The sequence below is a fragment of the Patagioenas fasciata genome, chromosome 1 (assembly GCF_037038585.1).
Source record: "Patagioenas fasciata isolate bPatFas1 chromosome 1, bPatFas1.hap1, whole genome shotgun sequence".
Lineage (NCBI taxonomy): Eukaryota > Metazoa > Chordata > Aves > Columbiformes > Columbidae > Patagioenas > Patagioenas fasciata.
Window position 1 is genome coordinate 160,234,087 of NC_092520.1, and position 18,096 is coordinate 160,252,182.

The following is an 18,096-nucleotide window of genomic DNA, read 5'->3' on the forward strand; positions in this document are numbered from 1 at the left end:
AACATTCAGCACTGAGCCTGACAATAGACAAATTCAGTGGAAGGAAGATTTTTTTCCTGGAGAATGAAAAGATGAGATGAAAAGAACCTGTTTGGTTCTAGACTGGGATAACATTGTCTATGGTATAAGACTTTGGTACAAGTCTTAGAATAAAGTCACGATGTAACCTTTTCTTTCAATGTTGACTCTATATAAATTTTACAAAGGCCATTTCATTCTTTGTCCCACTGTACTACTGCCGAAACAGTAAGGTCTTGGCATAGGAAGTTCTGGGGGTGTTACAGCCCAACTGGTAAATTGTGTTTCGGTATAATTTTCACCAACAAAAAAAGGGCAATCCTGCAAATCAGAAATGTATTCCTCTGAAAAACATCTATCTTTGTCTGCAGGAATGCCCTTTAGCTCACAAATGTTTCAGCTTCTTTGCTTGTATAGGAAATGTAAGCAGGGTAGAGAATTAAAACCCAGCTTAGATCTTTTTAGAAGAAAATGGTACATATGCACATCCTATACTAGGTCTGAAGCTGGCATCAAAAAACTTTCATTTAACCGTAATCTGAGTTTATATACAATCACAGTTCACAACTATTGTATGGCATAGCTGGTTTTGTACTTTTATTCATATGCTGAAAAAATAAACAGATCTTTCTATTTTCTTCACTCCTGAAGACACCATTTTTAAGTAGCATAATCTCAGCACATCCTTCTTTACTTGTATGTTACTATATGAAGATGGAACACTTCACAGCGCAAGCAATAGAAGTTTCTGGTTGACAAGCTCTCATTCTAAAATCTGAGTACTAAGGACAAGAAGAGGAGATTTGGCTCAGAGCCCAGCAACAGAGTGATAAGATCCTGTGCTAATTTGGAAAGCTTATGTTACCTGTCCTGCAGGTTATGTGGCAAATTATGTGCTGATGAGCTGGATGACCATAATTTATAGGCTCCTGACAATGTGACGGTGTTATGAAAAGAATGGCAAGCATGTGTTACTCATTAGAAAATCCATTAGGATGTCCTGGAAGATTTTGGTGGCACTAACGAGATGCAAATGTACTTTTCCGAAGAAAGATTACTGTTGCACTTTAATTTTGGAGTCTCATCAATGTAGTGATGTTCCTCCTTTGTTTCCAGTATCAGAAGACTGCTTCTTTACAACAATGCTATTACTGATTTCTTTCGCAGAATCCCACTCAATGTGAGAGACATTGTCTACTGTACAGGAGTTTCACTGATGGATGAAGATGTCTGGGAGTTCATTTGGATGAAATTTCATTCTACCACAGCAGTGTCTGAGAAGAAAATATTATTAGAAGCCTTAACTTGCAGTGATGACAGAAACTTGCTCAACAGGTACAAAAATATTAAATATATCTATCTGACTGCTACCAGTAGTCACTTCAACATTTATGGATTATCATTTGAGTTTTGGAATAAATGAAAGAACTTCACTTTGTTTAAACTGTGTTATGTTTTTTTGCAATAATGCTTATGAAAATTGACACATAGTATGTCTTTTGACCTGCAAATTTTCCTGTGTTCGTTGGAAATGTTTGAAATCCTATAATAATTGATGTTATTTTTTGTTAACATATCCTTAATTTGAATGTATTGACCTGTCTGATCTTACCGATTTCATAAAAATGCACATGTAAAGTTCCACTCAGCTTTAGTGAAATCCTTTTACATCAAGATTTTTCTGAGTCATAAATGTGTCCGTGTGTCTGGTCTTTGGAATAATAGAAATAAACCAGTAAACTCACTTGAAGACTTAAACAAACCATTTGACAGTGTTACAGAATCACAGAATCACAGAATCACAGAATGTTAGGGATTGGAAGGGACCTTGAAAGATCATCTAGTCCAATCCCCCTGCCAGAGCAGGAACACCTAGATGAGACTACACAAGAAGGTGTCCAGGCGGGTTTTGAATGTCTCCAGAGAAGGAGACCCCACAGCCCCCCTGAGCAACTTGTTCCAGTGTTCTGTTACCCTTACTGAGAAGAAGTTTCTTCTCAAATTTAAGTGGAACTTCTTGTGTTCCTGTTTGAACCCATTACCCCTTGTCCTACCATTGGTTGTCACTGAGAAGAACCTGGCTCCATCCTCGTGACACTCACCCTTTATACCATTTGTAAACATTAATAAGGTCACCCCTCAGTCTCCTCCAAGCTAAAGAGATCCAGCTCCCTCAGCCTTTCCTCATAAGGGAGATGCTCCACTCCCTTAATCATCTTTGTTGCCCTGCGCTGGACCTCTCTCCAACAGTTCCCTGTCTGTCTTGAACTGAGGGGCCCAGAACTGGACACAATATTCCAGATGTGGTCTCACCAGGGCAGAGTAGAGGGGAAGGAGAACCTCTCTTGACCTACTAACCACCCGCTTCTAATACACTCCAGGATGCCATTGGCCTTCCTGGCCACAAGGGCACAGTGCTGGCTCATGGTCATCCTGCTGTCCACCAGGACCCCAGGTCCCTTTCCCCTACACTGCTCTCTAATAGGTCATTCCCCATCTTATACTGTAACCTGGGATTGTTCCTGCTCAGATGCCATACTCTACACTTTCCCTTGTTATATTTCATTAAATTCCCCCCCCTCTTTTTTTTTTTTTCCTGAGACTTTTCTAATGTGCTGGTTTTAGACTATGTGTTGGTGAAACTAAATAGGATTTTTTCTTGTTTTTCCCAATAGACTTCTGAATTTGTCTCTCAACTCAGAAGTTGTCCTGGATCAGGATGCTATTGATGTGATAATCCACGTAGCTCGAAATCCACATGGAAGGGATCTTGCTTGGAAGTTTTTCAGAGAAAAATGGAAAATATTAAATGCTAGGTAAATATAAAAAGTCCAAATTTATTTTCATATTCTTATTTTGCTGTAATTCATATAAGCATTGTAGATGTATGCATTCATTTAAGTTTTTGAATCTAGTCCATTATCTTTTAATCCATAAATAGAGATGTCTATAAATATGAAATATATACATATGAGTCATAAATGCATTTATTCATGGATTATCACACACATGCATAGAAACATTTATCTCTTAGCGATCATCTGTATATATATCTATTACTGTATTGTGTCTGCACTTATGATAATGAATTCTGTCTATATGTCAAGTGCTGCAGTTCTACTTTTACATAGATAAAAAAGCAGCAGTTCCCAAAGGAAGTTTGCTGAGAAATTATCTTTTCAAGAACATTATTTCCACTGTGGAAAAACACACCAAACCCTTTTTTGAAACATTTCCGTTTTCAAAAGGATGCTAATAGAGTGTCATCCCCTTTCCTTCCACTCTGTGTTTCAGGTGAGTTACAAGTAATAGAGGAACAACATTTTGAATTAGATATAGATGAACAGGAAGAAGACAGGGTTGTTCCTTATATCTACTTCTCTTTCTCTTTGAACAAGTGCTACATGCTCCTATTCAGAAGCCCAGTCAACATTTTAAAATCCTTTTTGATGAAGATTTTGATATTAATTCAAGGAGTGAGAAATTTATTTACATCTTTAGGGACAGCCTGAGGATCTGAAAGATTTCACAGCAGCTCATCTGATACTGACAGATTAGAAGGGACCACAATGCATATGAAATGCAAGTTCTTAAAGGCAGGTGTCCAAGAACTTCAGACACCCCATGCCAGACCACTCCCACGTGCCATTTTTTGGGGGGGGGGTAATTTTAAATAGCTTAACTTCACTTAAAATTTGAATTTTATTTATCTCATTTGCTTGGAATGCGTCACTGTGTTATCCGAGTTCCTAATAACCAGCAAGACTTTGTGAGAAACCTGTTATTGTCCTTTTTTAATGAGAAAACACCAGAGAGTCTGTCTCTTTGCCCAGCACTAACTTTATGTTATTTACAGACAGCTTGATCTCCAAACAAAAGCCAGAGCCACCGAAAGTATTATAGAAGTTGGATTTTTCGGAAAGGGACATCCAGTTGAGTTTTTATCAAACACCAAAAGATTAAATGCAGTTGAATGAAATAACTCATGCAACCTATGCGTATGTGATCTATATTCAAAATAACTTTGTAATTATAGATTAAAACCTTTTAAGAGAGACTTTGAGAGGGTGGAATTAGTCTAACACCTTGAACCTTAATATTCAGTGAAAGACCGACATGATAGAATGCAAAACTAGGCTTCTGATTTGAGCTTGCCACACTAGTACATTTTTTAAATACAAGTTTTATTGCGGAATTATAGTTCAAGTGTACTCTGTCCCAAGGCACATTTTTCTGCAATTATAATTTATTATTTAATTTTATTTAAAATTAAAATACTTTGCATGAAACATTAATTTAATAAAGAGATATCTCAATGGTATTTTCTATTAGATTTATTATAAAAGGTGTTGACATTTGAGATAGTAATATGAAATAGCTGAGGGTGATTAAATTATACTATAACACTGTTTCTTCAGACTTTAAAACACAGCATGTCAAAAAGTTAGAATGCCAACAAAATATTGTTATTCCATTAGATTTTTACAGTATGCTTGTATTGACATTGTCCAGAAGATATTGATAGTGTAAAAAGTCTTCGAAATCACTCATATCCCATTTACAAAGGTGACTTAGAAATTTAGGTGCCTAAGAGGTCTTTTGGAAGAAATCCATGTGACTAAGACTGCTAAAATTCTGAAAAAGATACGTGAAAATACTCTACTTAAATTCCTGTTACCTGAGCATGCACTACCTTCACTCCTGACTAATTTTCAATGTGTATGCACATGTGTGTGTCTGTGTGTGGAAATATAATCCAAGAGCTGCCTAGAAGAATTCCTTCATTCTCAAGTGCTGAATCATTTGTCAGCATTTGGGAATTTAACAGTATTTGGGAAACCATTTATATCTGTCCAAAGTAAATGGACTATGCTGCCTCTAAAGATGAGTTCGCACAAGTGCAAAACCTGTACCAATGTGAGGCCCTAGAGATTCATGTCCCCAGAAGGAGCAGGTGGAGATCCCAGGAATCCAGGATGTTTCCAGGGAGCTCAGGAATTTAAGGTCCTGGCTCTGCAATGCTGTTGTCTTTCCTGTGAAAGGTGGGAAGACGGACACTTGCAAGACAACACACTTTTTCTATTTATTCTTATGTTTCACACCTGCAAAATACTATTTTGGGAGGTGGCTTTTCTAGAATTTTTGCAGCAGGGCCCATTTTGAAATTGCTGTTAGTGGCTGAATTTTTATCAAGTATGCATAATGGGCAGTAATCAGCACAGGTATTCAGGAAGGCATAATTTTCAATGGAAGGAATTCTGCTGCTTCTTGTTTGCACTCAACAGTACAGACTACAAGAAAAATAAAATCCCTGCAGCTGTTCTTATGAGGTTGCTTCTGTAAAGTGGATTGGTAACCTTGTCAAAAGACCCCATCAAGAGGAGCTTCCAGTTTTCCAGGCAGTCAATTATGAGGCTAAGATGAGACTGTAATAATAAAGGGCTTTGTTAGAAAGCCTAAACGTGCTTAAAGGACCATGAAATCCATACTTCCCATAGGAGGTGTTTGCCTCTGAATTTCTGTATATGTCAGTGTGACTGAAGTTTTAGGAAAAGAGATGTACTTGCTGAAATATCCATGAATAATTCAGTTATTAGTGGCCAGGGAGTAGGGCTTTTGATATCTGTAACTGTGTTTCCCCTCACACAAGCTCAAGGTAGCAACACAACACAGTGTACACCTTCTCTAAGACAGAACCTTCTCAAAGAAAACCCAGTTCTCCACCCACTCCCTCTTTCTATCCCTCTCCCTTTCTCTTGCCTTCTCCCTTTTGAAAGGACTGTGCCTTACCAGTACCTAAGCATTTAAGGGTAATTAATTTAGGATTAATAGAAGCAGAACAGAAAGCTGTGACTGTGCTAGTTCATTTCACTTTGAATTTTGAATTCTTCTTCTAAATCAGCTTGTAAAAGCAGGGTATGAACTGAATTGTTCCCCCAGATAAACTTAATTGCAGCGAAGTCTATTAGTATTACTTACACATGTCTGACAGGAGAGCTGGATTCCCTATCTTAAAAACAGTCATGTTCAGATTAGCTAGATACTGCTTTAGACCTATGTGCAGATAAAGATAAGGATACCTATTTGTCAAGTGCCTTTTTCGTATGCTGAATGACATCTCACTTGAACAAAAGCATTACTTTTCGTTTCCTGTGGAATTATATTCTTCATGCTAGAGACTTTGGGGAAAAAAAAAAAAAAGAAAAAAAACCCCTCAAACTATTTGAACATGGAATGCAAAACTTCAGGAGTAGTTTGGTTAATTGTATAAGTGACGTAGATGCTGTACTTGGGGGACTGAAAAAAACTTGTGGAAAAGCAAGTGGAACAGCAGGATTTGAATGACCAGTTTCAAAGCAACTACCTGCAGAAGGTCATTGCTCTCTGCTGCTGAATATTCCTTGCCCGTGCTTTCACATTTTCATTCCAGGTTGTTTCTTTGAAGATGCTACATCATGGCCCAGGGGATTATTTTAGCAGTATTATTTTCTATCAGTATTATTTATTTTAATTATCAGGTACTGGAACAAGAACATTTGATTCAGTTCACTTATCGTGAGGCTGTTTGTAATGTAGATGAGGTGGATGAATACAAAATGCAAAGAAGGCTGCAGCACTTCAAAGAGTCTATTTTAATGGTACAGCTAGAAGAGTTCCTCAGAATACTTCTCCATAGTTGCTGCTCTGCTCTTTCTTTGGTGCCTGTATTTTGAGCTGCTTGGTGTCATTACATGGAAAGCTGTATCGTTAAGCGTGAGGTGGTGTTGTGGTTTGGTCCTCTCATCCTCTGGACCTCTCATGTACAGCTGTGGTTAAGCCCATTCTGCTTAGTAGCGTCTGACTAAAAGGCAACTACCAAAAGCTCAGCCTAGAAGAAGGTCTCAGTCCAGTGTCTGGTTCCAGTGCTATTCTCTTGGATTCCTCAGAATCGGTCCCATGTCTTCTCCCTAGCTTACAGAAGACTGCTTTCTAATTTTCAACTGGCCTAGCACTTGTACTAACTCTCTGTGCATCTTCTTTTTGCCCTTGCAGGTACGGAGAAGCCTTATTTATGAATTCAAAGCTTATCAGTGGGGTCACAGAATTCCTCAATACCGAAGAGGAACTGAGAGAGGTAATTTTTAAATTAGTCTCAGCATGTGAGGCTGTATCTTTTCTAAGCGGAGAGCAGAGCAGGAGGAAAAAAGTGTCTTTTATCCGGGATCTGGGAAGTCTGATTGCTCAGTTGGAGTCACAGACCCATGCTGCATCTGGGTGACACAAAAATGAGGAGGAGGTTGCAAAGGCACCTCAGTGCGTAGAGGTGGTGTCAGGAGGTGGGAAGTGCAGGAACTTCTCTGTGCTTGACTGCGTATGTAGGTTTGTTTTTTGTCTCTTGACTATTGGTTTAGAAACTAAACATGAGAGGTTTCTATCCATGTTAGTTTATGCTGCAGAGGACAGCCATAGAAAAGCCCAGTGTTGAAAGTAGAAGCTGTCAGTGCCTTCTCTGTTTTTCTTTTGCGTACAGTATTTCCATGTGAGAAAAGCTGTTAACCTTATATTCTGTCCAAATGACACCACAATAATTTGTTCTAAATGCTAAGTGCTTCTTATTTAGATTGCAAAGATTCCTCATTTTAACTTAACACCTGCCCTGACTGAGGTAGTTGTGTGGTTGTGTTATGCTTGGCTTAGCAGCTGCTTGACATTACTGCAAATGGATCAAATTATTCTTCTGCAGCATAATCGCCATTAATTGAACTCTGATTGTGCTATGGTATTTTCTGTCCAACCATTTGTCTGCACTGAAGTCTAGTGGCCTCAGGAATCTAAGGAAGAGCTGCAGCTGGTTTTCTCAAATCTACCCAGATGGGAAGGGCAGTGCTGGCCAGATTTGCGTATCTAACCCTGCTCAAGAAAGCTCTCTGTACTCTTAGTTTCTACCTCCATGATAGTATTGGTGGGCTGACTGTTCATACATCTAAAAGAAACTGGCCTTGTAAATATTTTGGTATAAAAAGTACAGAGATCAGATAAAGTCTGATTTTGATAGTTTCCAGGTCCCTCCCATGCTTTTAACTATGATGGGAATGAGACAGCCACAGGATCAGCCTTTACAGTTTGAAGCCCATGTAAAAAGCGATCCTGTTGGAAGTTAGATTTAAATAAACAAGGTGAATTTGCTGTCACCAAGAAGCAAAAGTTAACTAGTTATGACTAAGTGTGGCTAAACCCACCTAATTTTAGGCAAGTTGACATAATCTGCAACATACTGAGCAGATCACCCTTGCAGTTCTCATTTAAAAAGAACAGTAATTCAAAGCAAATCAGTGTCATCAGCTATAATAATCCAGGTAACAGTGCTATAACTTGAGTATTTGGAAGAACAGAGCAGGGGCCTTTTCATTCTGCTGAGAAAAGATCAAAGATTTCTCATAATGGAAGGAATCTGTTTGAGGCATTCAAAGATCGTCAAATGAGTGCCCACTTGCTATTTTGCCATTCTCTTCATACTGAAGCCATCCCTTTCTTTTCTAAGAAAACCCAAACTGTATTACATCATCAAAAGTGTTCTGCAAATCAAAATAAAATAAATTTGCTATGAATATTGATAAAACAAAAGGGCATCAGGGCTACCTTCTGCAGATACTTGCATATAAACCCAAATTAGAAGCATTTTCAGTGCTCCCAGTTTGGTTTCTTAGGTAGAAATAAAAGTTTAGAGCAGCCCAGCTATTTGATGCAGGAGAGAAGGAGGAAATTATGTTAATGGGATCCAGCACTGACACGTCAATATCTTCCACTGCAATGTAAAGCAATTGCATCACATATAATTGACAGTCTCCTGTCTTATTACATTTCCTATTAAAACTTTCTACACGCCACTACATTTATTTCAACAGTGATCGTGGAGGTTGCCCCTAACTGCCTGACTTGTTTGTGTGCACTGGAAAAATTTACTTCATTTAGTTCCTGCAAATTTAACCTTTTACCTTGTATTTCCAGCTAAAGAACTTCATAAAGACTTACGAAGGGGGAGCTGCTGCCTCTTTCTCCCGTGCCGTGGAAACAGTGGAAGCCAATGTGCGGTGGCAAAGGCTTTATAAGGAAGAACTATTCCAGTGGCTAAGAAAATCCTTGACACACTGATCTGTCTTTCCAGCCAACCATGTAACATGAAGCTCTGCAAGAGGAAGAGGAGACATTTTAAAAGAGTTCAACATTAAAATCATTAAGACAAGATCAGATTGATGAAGACAAGATCAGATTGCAGGAAGAAGGGGGTTTTTCCTTTTTTTTGGTTTCATTTTTTTATTGTGGGATATTTTTTACACTGGGCTCTTGTGAAATTGTCAAGAAGCTTTTCAGAAGAGATCATGAATGCTTGTGAAATCCAGTCCTCAATGTACACAATCAAACATGATATTAAGTGGTGCATGTAAATGTTGAAGAGAAACGAAAAAAAACCTTCAGAGACTATTTTGTGCATGCTTGTACCCTCCCTGCCTGTATCCTAGCATGCTTATGTATAACAACCACATTTTGTATGTGAATTCAGTTGCATCAAAGGTGGGCATTATACAAAGCACAAAGACTATCTATGACAATCAGTGTTGCAATGAGCAAAAGAAGGAAAAGGAAATGCAGAAGACTTCCAACTTGGGGCAGTATGAGATGTAAAGTCACCTTTCCCACTAGCTGCCAATTAGTCTATCACTCAGATTGTCTCTTAATGATTACAAAGATGCCAGATCATTTTTTTGAGTTGCAAGTTGTTGCATCTGCAGATTCTGTATTCTCATATTTAAATAAGTGGCATACAGAGAGAGAGGAGAGAGAGAAAAGGGGAGTGAGAGAGAGAAAACGAGAATGAGAGAAAAGGACATTATCCATTCAGTGTAATTATACGGATTTATTCACTGCTGATCAGTGGAACAGTGTAGTTTTAGCTGTGAACGTATGCAGTGTTGGAGGGGAGCTCTGCACTGATTGCACAGAACCACATCTTCTCATCCGTTTTACAAGGCAGTAGTATCCATGATGGGTCACCCAACCTGTGCAGCAGTAAGTTATTCAGCTTATAGTGCAAAAAATATTATAGATAAACATAATATCTAAATGGAAATTAGCAAAAAAGGTGAATATCTTGCATGTAAAGACATAAAATTACCCAAGAGGGTTGTCTTGCATGTGGTAGACCAGCTTCTGTAATGATATTTTGTGACGGACAAGTCAGATAATCTCTGGGGGCCAAATATGAGATGCAACAGTTAAGCTAACTTAGAAAAGTGAAATATGGAGAAAGAGAGTGTCTGTGTGTGTGTGTTTATTTGTAGTGGCTAATACTGAAAATACTGTTTTCTTTCTGTTTCTTTGTGTTTCACTTAATTTGTTCTAGATAAATGACACTTCCTTAGTTAGTTTCTTTTTTCTCAATCGTCAAACTGAAAGATCAGTGATACAGTGGATCTGCTACTTCTGTAATGACTGTCAGCACCATTGTGCTAAGTCTTGAGGATAAAACTGATGGGGGACAAATACTCTCCCATTTCTATGCTGTGGAGAAAAAAACCCCACAAAACTACAGGGAGATTTCAGCAGTTTCAGAGGAGGAATGTACATGTATGACCGTTCCTTTATCCCATCCCAACCTGTCACAACCATCTGACCACATTGTGGCCCTGTACATTGGGAACATGTGGACATGCCAAGGCAGGGAAGAACCATTTTATCTGGTTGTTTCCTTTACAGTGTGGAAGTTACCAACATGCTTCATGGTTGCAGTTGCTTATCCCTAGTAAATTGTGAATTGAAATGTTAGTTCAAAAAAACCCAAACTTGAGCATCTTCAGATGCTATAAGAATTGTGTGGAGACGGTATTGTTTTCTGGGCTCTCAAGAACTGGTAGACACATCCCATAACTAAGCTGTTGTACCCAGCCTGAGCCTGTCATTTTGTGTCTTTTACTTTGCAGAGGGTGGTGATTGTGAATTGGGTGCATGAAATCTTTGTGTGGGCATTTGATCCAATGTTTGGTGCTGTGCAGCACACATGCTAGCTTGATCACATATAACCAAAAGAAGAGGGAATCCTGTGCTCTTGTACTGTTAACTCTTTGCCTTATGGTAAGCCCTAAACCTTTGTGCTATGTTGCAATGGTAGTGAACCTAATGCCCAGAGACATTATTGTGTCCAAGTTGAGTGAAATCCTCCTCCTCCTATGTGTTTTACCTACCTCACAGGGGTGTTGTGAGGCTTGACTAATGTTAGCAAAGCACTTGAATATCCTCTGAGGAAAGGCATTTAAAAGTGCAAAGTGTTATTTTACGTGGTTGACCAAACTCAACCTCAATGCCAGTATGTAGCGTCACATTTTTAATTTATACTGAATGAAATCACACGCAGATTTGTTATAATAAAAAAGCAAGCCAAATATTATTTCATATATCCTCTACCCTGTAATGAAGGCCAAAATGGAGATATCCAAAGAGTGTGAAGAAAACCAAGCCCTCAAATGTGAATTGCTTTGAGGATTTCAGAGAAGTGTGCGTAATGATCTGTCCCTTTGCAATTTTATTTAAGATTGTTTTTAATGACTTCTCTTTTTCAGCACTGTGGATTAAACCACATACCTCCACAGAAGATTCTGATCTTTCCGCTGATAAAGTACAGACTAACTGTATGTTCCAAAGTTGAAAGTTTATTTCAATCTGTATATTTTGCACAGTGCACAGGAATTTCCACTGTTGCTCATTTGAATTGAAGTTCTTGCACATTTAGCTGGTGTTGGATGTAAATTATTATTTTAGTGGCCTTGAGCAACTGGTCTACCACAGATATCAAGCCCTAACTGTATCTGTTATGCATACCTGTTGATGTATTGCTTATAATTGTATTCTAGTAATGTTGGTATTACTGCTGTAGCTAAGGCTGAGCTGGTCTTTCCATTATAGTTCCCTATTATTTTATTTTTTATAATTTGTATTTGGCTATTTCACACCACATCAGGATTAAATTTAAATGGACTAAATCCAACAAAACTATAGCTGTTTTCTACAGTATTCAACCCACTTACATTTAATTATATGTCTTTAGAAACTTTTTTTGATAAGAAATTCCACACAGCTGGGTGTTAAAGAGAAGTTGATACGTCCTGAATAACTCTTAATACAGTCTGCTTAGAAAAATCTATTTATCTTATTGATTTTCTTTCTCCTTTGCCAGTCCTTTCCTTCCTTTGTGCTTATCTAAAGCTGAGCCCCATTTTTATAATTTGGATTGTGATTAGGAAGCCAAATACTCCAAAATTTTCAGCATTTTTAAATCCAGGATTTTATTTTCTTCTTTCTAGTGAGAGGAGATGTTGCAGAATGTGAATCCAGTGTGGACATGGACCTCACCCAGGCTCTGGGAGTCATTTTATAGAGATTTGATGAAGCCTATATCTCTACTCAGCCTTTGTATGACTCAGGATCCTTTGCAGTTATTAATTAATATGGCTTACTAGATCATATGAATAGACATTATTTTATGCCAACATAACAATATACCTATTGTAAAAATGCCTGTTTCATTTTTATAACATTGCCCACTACAAAAATCTCTGCCTGTTACTTTGTAGTTGGTAGAACTGTTCATGTATCCATTTCTAATAGCTGTGAAAATTATAGTATCTACAGATTGTGACTAGGGCAGAACAATGTGAAAACATTCTTCTGAAATGAAGTGTCACTTCTGCTATTAATGGGAGTGCTTGGACATTGATTTTGATGAAAAAAACCTTCATATGTCCTTAAGTACATCCAAATTTGTGACCTTTGATGATCTTTTCAGTGAATATAGCAAGAATTCAGCTACTATATTGGAAACGGAAGATGAATTTTGTGTAGCTTTTGGGCTGTTGTGAGTATTTCACTGAGCTTTGGAGTGTCAAAGGAAATATCTCCACTGATGCAGAAGGGTACTTTCACAGCAAAGATCCTGAAACATACAATTAAATCCTTAGTAGTAAAGAATATAAAAGAAAATTAGATATCTATATTCATGTGAAAAATCCTTTGTACAGATAATTTTCACATAAAATGTCAGTAAGTCTGAAAATTTGCACAGAATCAAGTGAAGAATATGTTTGCAGATGAGGGTGCCTTTGTTTAGATACCTGCATATAAAAGTTTTGGCTTTCCACATGATCAAAGCCAATACTGAAGTCGATGAAGAAAGACTTGTAGTCAAAAGTGCGACTTTCTCTTTGAGGAAAAGTGATGTGGTTTTGAAAACTGTTTACATATATAATTAACTTACCTCCACTTCTGTTACAGTTACTCACCATATCAGGCTCCCTGTTCAAAGCGGGGTTTATAGCCACAGTGTCAGTGTGAGCATGAAGAAGTAAAAGGACAATCTTCCTTCTGAGCAGTCCGTGTAGAGACTGTTTGCCCAGTGTTGGATGGAGCAGTCCGAAAACTGCTGCCCGCATCATCTGCCACTGCTGCCAGCCCACCCAGGTCAGGGAGACAGCTGGGAACCACTGAAGTGCAGAGAGGTTCTATCCAAATTTCTCTCAGCTAGACAGGAGGAACAGAAGGTCCCTTGGCCTGTTATGGGTTGCAGTTGGTCTTCAGAGTGGTGTTATTGCCTTGTGTGTGTAGGCAGCTAAGTGAGCCAGCACTGAACAGAAAAAACTAAATCCCTGAGCTCTGATCACCCAAACTGTTGACTGAAATCTATGTAAAGGTCTAGAATATTAAAATATAGGTTCTTCAGAAGTCATTTCAAATGGTCAAAAAACATTCTAAAATATTTTGATTTTTTAGTTCATAAGAACACAGTCCTTTCCTTTGTTGTTTTTTTTGCTAATTTTGAAAATGTGACATGAGTTTCATGGACCTTTTTCTAACAAAGGGTTTGGGAGGATTAGTGGTAGTAATAGTAGGCACTGTACTAATATCACAGAAAACTTCAGATACCTGTGCAAACCTGCATGGCACTAGTGTTTGTACAGTTCCATTTTCGTATACAAAACTGTAAAAAAATGGCCACTTTTTTCTCATGTGACTGTGGAACCTTCTGCCTATCTTAAAACAAATACTGAAACCCAGTGAAACCACTCAGGCTGGAGTGAGTAGTCCATGCTGACTGAGTAATTCAGTCTTCAATGAGGAGGAGAGAAGGGTCTGCTATGTGTAAGGATTTTTCACCAAACTAAGGCCACATTCCCTAGTTGGAGCAGAATTTTAAAATCAAGTATATTTTGAAGAAACTGGTTGAACTTAGCTCCATCTTGTGTCTTTATGCTGACAGCAGCAGGTAGCTCAACCTCAGAATACCCCCATATAGTAACACATTTTAGGTTGGATTTTATAAAACCAGTGTGTAGCTGCTCTCATTGAGATGTGTTTATGGAGAATCACCTGCAAGAGCAAGTTCTGTGGGTCAGACACAGTGTCCTTTTCTCAGAAAACTTGCATTTATATTTGGCTGATTTGTAACAAGTGAAGTAAGCGTGTCTTTGCCAAGCAGCATTTCTGAATGCCTTGCCTACTTTGCGTGCACTGTTTCCTAAGGATATCGAAGCGATGTTGGCAGAGAACATATTGATGGGCAGAATTGGGAGAGCAGAGGGGACTGTGCTGCAGCCAGCAGTCATAGGCCAGGAGGCTTTAGCCAGAGTTGCCCCAGCGTTTCCTGGACAACATCAGGCTTGGATTTGCCTGATAAGGGCAGCCTTGGTACCACAGACCCAGCCAAGAGCCAGGATGCAGTCTCGGTTCTTTGCAATATGTTTCGGTCCACTTAGTATGTTCATTTATGTAATTTCAAAATGACCTGTAGCCAAACTGATGACACGCGTGTGGCTGCAGATCCTCCGCTGGTGCATGGTGAGGTAGATCCATTGAAGTGACTGGTATGACTTGCAGCTGAGGATCTAACCCATTGCTTTCAAAACAGCCCCCTGGGGTGATGGCTGGGCTGGTGTACAGGATGTTTCACATATTTGTATCTATGTTTCAGTAGCATGTATTGGATAACAGATTTTTTTTTGTTTTCCTTTTGCTTTTTGTTAGAATAATACTTTGTGATTGGTTCAAATGTGATAAAGCTTTATAATATGTTTGGAGAACTGCAGAATACTGTGAAGAGTGTGGCTACTACCCTCTCTTTTTCCTGCAAACAGTAGATTTCAGCAGAGGTGGACTTCCCTGGACTTAGACACTCTGTGAAAAAAATTTCTGACAGTTTCTAATGGAAACATCATTGTAATTAGTGTATAACTAACGTGTACAAAGACAGCTTTATTATATGTGTAAATGTAATTTTGCTATGTTGTTTTTATGTTTAAGGGACAATAGACTTTTGTGTAGGTGAGACGTATAGCCTTATAAAAGAAGAGATTGTAGCTCCCTGATCTTTTACTGAAAGGTGTTCAGTTGCTCTGTTTTTGCAGAAGATAAACATAAAGCAGTTCCCTGAAAATTAATGATCTGTTCCACTGCACACATGTCAATGACATCAATGGCTCATACTATTGAAAACAGAGGCTTGATAATAAATTGCATTATTTTCCCAAGAGACTCCACATGTAAGATCTTTTGACATGTTAAGAAGAAAGAAGTGGTCCTGCAGCTGTTAATGCTGGTCATAATGGATCAGTCCCTCTATTAAGTCTGTCTCAGCCTTAGATTAATTCTGAATACTGTAATTAGAAGAACATATTTTTCCATCACTTCTCAAATGTGTACTCTTTGGAATTCAGTTCTTTGTCAAATAAGAGGTGGAATTGGCTCAGTTTAGATACAGTTCACCAGTTATTTCACACAAATGTGTGCGAGATCAGAATGCTGTTTTCATTTAAAGGAAATATAGATCTTAATGTCACAGTTTCCTCTCTATGTACCATATATACATGCATGTATAACTTCTGATTCTGGACATTTTTCTTTGATGAAGCTTTCATCAGTTATTTGTATTAAAGATCTTACTTAAAAGTTTCAACTCAGCAAAGCCGTTGAACACAGGCAGGATGTGAGGCTGTGTTGGCCACAACTCAACCACGTATGTAGACATTTAGGCAGTCCCACTGATATCTCTGGGATTAATCATGTGCTTCAAGTTAATGTATCAAATCATGCATGTGGCTGAAACAGTCTTTCTGGAAAGTGATTTAGGTTGAAGCCTGTTTCTGCACAGGTTTAAGGTGCAGGATATGGTGATTTGGTTTTGCTGAATTTAAAGTCACAGTTTATATAGAGCCAACTGCTCTGTTTTCTTTTTTATAGAAAAGCTTATATTTTGCATATAGAGGGGAAATACTAGCTGATTCTCAGTATATTTAGAAATGCTGAATTTAACAAGGTTTTTCATTTATTGTTTGAAGCATCCTAGGATTTGGGAATTAAAGCAGTATTATTCTTACAATGTAAATTGATGAATATAGAACAAATCAGCAATTTAAACCAGTAGCCAAATAAAATACATGAATTTATGTTGCAGTTTACCAGAAAAGTGTTTTTCTATGATATGCCTTTAAAAATTACACCATAAATATGGGACCACTATCTGTTCAACATAAAATTTTTATTCCACTCTAACTAAGGACTAAATGTATTTTTTTTTTTTTAATGAGAAACTTTATCTTCTGTATTTTAAGCAGAAATAATTTGAATTTTGTCTCTGATAATAAAATTTTGTCTAGTAATGTGTAATTCATCACTGTCTTAATTTTCTGATGTGAAGACATGGCTAAGATAAATAATACCCAGCCTTTTGATTATGTTCCCATTTCAGTTGAGATAACAGTTTAATAATGCTGAACAGATACACTGAGGTTTTACAATGAAAAACACAGAAGAAAAAGTATTTTTTGACATGAGGAATTTTTCAAAACACATTAAAATGCTGGGACTAGTAGAGAGCAGAGATCCACAGAAAATATAAAATTTGGGCCTGCAAGTACTCTTAAGTGCTCTAAAAGTAACAAGACTGAGACTGCAACAGAGAACAAGGTCTGTCTTTTGTGCTTTTCTAATTATGCAAATTTTGAATAAGCAAAAAAGATCTTTTCATTGGTAAAAGTGATTTCAACTGGAATGCAGTCCAAATGACTTTTTAATAGAGTCCTTGAATTCAGGCTATTATTTTCCTTTTTTGAAGAACAGTTTTCAGTAACAATGAGATGTGAAATATGTGCAATTATTTACCCATTGGATACAATCATGTTCTCAGTGGAGTCAATTGGAGCTTTGACATTGACATCACTGGGAGAAAGCGTCAACCCTGTATTTTTCAAAATATACCTTTCAATGCCAAAATGTCTTTTTTTTTTTTTTTTCTGTAACAATAAAGATGTGTACAGCACATCTCAGTCTACTGAAAAGCTGAAGGGAATATTTAAGGTCCTGATTTTGCAAAGCACGACAGGTGGCACTGATGCTTTGAGAAGAGGTAAGCAGAGCTGGGGCCTAAATGGATATGTTTATAGTACCCTACCATTAAACACTGGGCTATACTGGGGATAGAATTTTGACCATTCATGTGTCAGCAGAGTATGGAGGCATACCTTCATACCTCTTTTTCCCGAGTTCGGGTTCAGGAGGCCCAAGAAGGTGCCTTGTGGACCAGCAGAGAGCTTTGACATAAAGAAGGGATACTGGTATGTAGGATCAACTATGAAATACTAGAATGTAATGCCCCAAAAGGGGACTTGTACCTCCCTTTTCTACTACATACACCTCTCCAGGAGTGTTGAAAGAGCTGAGACAAAGTGCAAAACCACCTTGGAAGCATCCCTGGGAGAAGAGACAGGATGTGAAGAGCAAGAAATGGTACTCTCTCTGAAATGCCAGTGGCAGCACATCTCCTAATCAAACATCAAAAAGAACGTGCTTGTTTCTTCCCCAGTGCGGCCGCTGCAATAGGCAGCACTTCAGTGCAGCTGAGCTGCTTTCAAGTTGAACATTTTTGTACAACACCAAATGAAGGGCTGTTTATTTGCTCTCGGCTAAGTGTCTTCAGTAGGAGCAGAACTTTAAAGGCAGCCATTTGCTTTGAAAGCTCTGCAGCTGAGCTGGAGGGAGTAGGAGGGAGAGAAGTTAGAG

At 38.1% G+C, this 18,096-nt stretch overlaps 1 protein-coding gene across 2 annotated transcripts in view; it reads left to right on the forward strand.

Moving 5' to 3' along the window:
- The window catches only part of TRHDE (thyrotropin releasing hormone degrading enzyme), a 218,370-nt gene extending 201,750 nt beyond the window's left edge, over positions 1-16,620 (forward strand). For both annotated transcript variants that reach the window (XM_065844053.2, XM_071799303.1), the window contains 4 exons: positions 1,186-1,353; positions 2,694-2,834; positions 7,051-7,132; positions 9,007-16,620. In XM_065844053.2, coding sequence (XP_065700125.1) covers positions 1,186-1,353; positions 2,694-2,834; positions 7,051-7,132; positions 9,007-9,150 — 535 coding nt within the window. In that variant the 3' untranslated portion in view covers positions 9,151-16,620. The remainder of the gene's footprint in view (positions 1-1,185; positions 1,354-2,693; positions 2,835-7,050; positions 7,133-9,006) is intronic.
- The last annotated feature ends 1,476 nt before the right edge of the window (positions 16,621-18,096 follow it).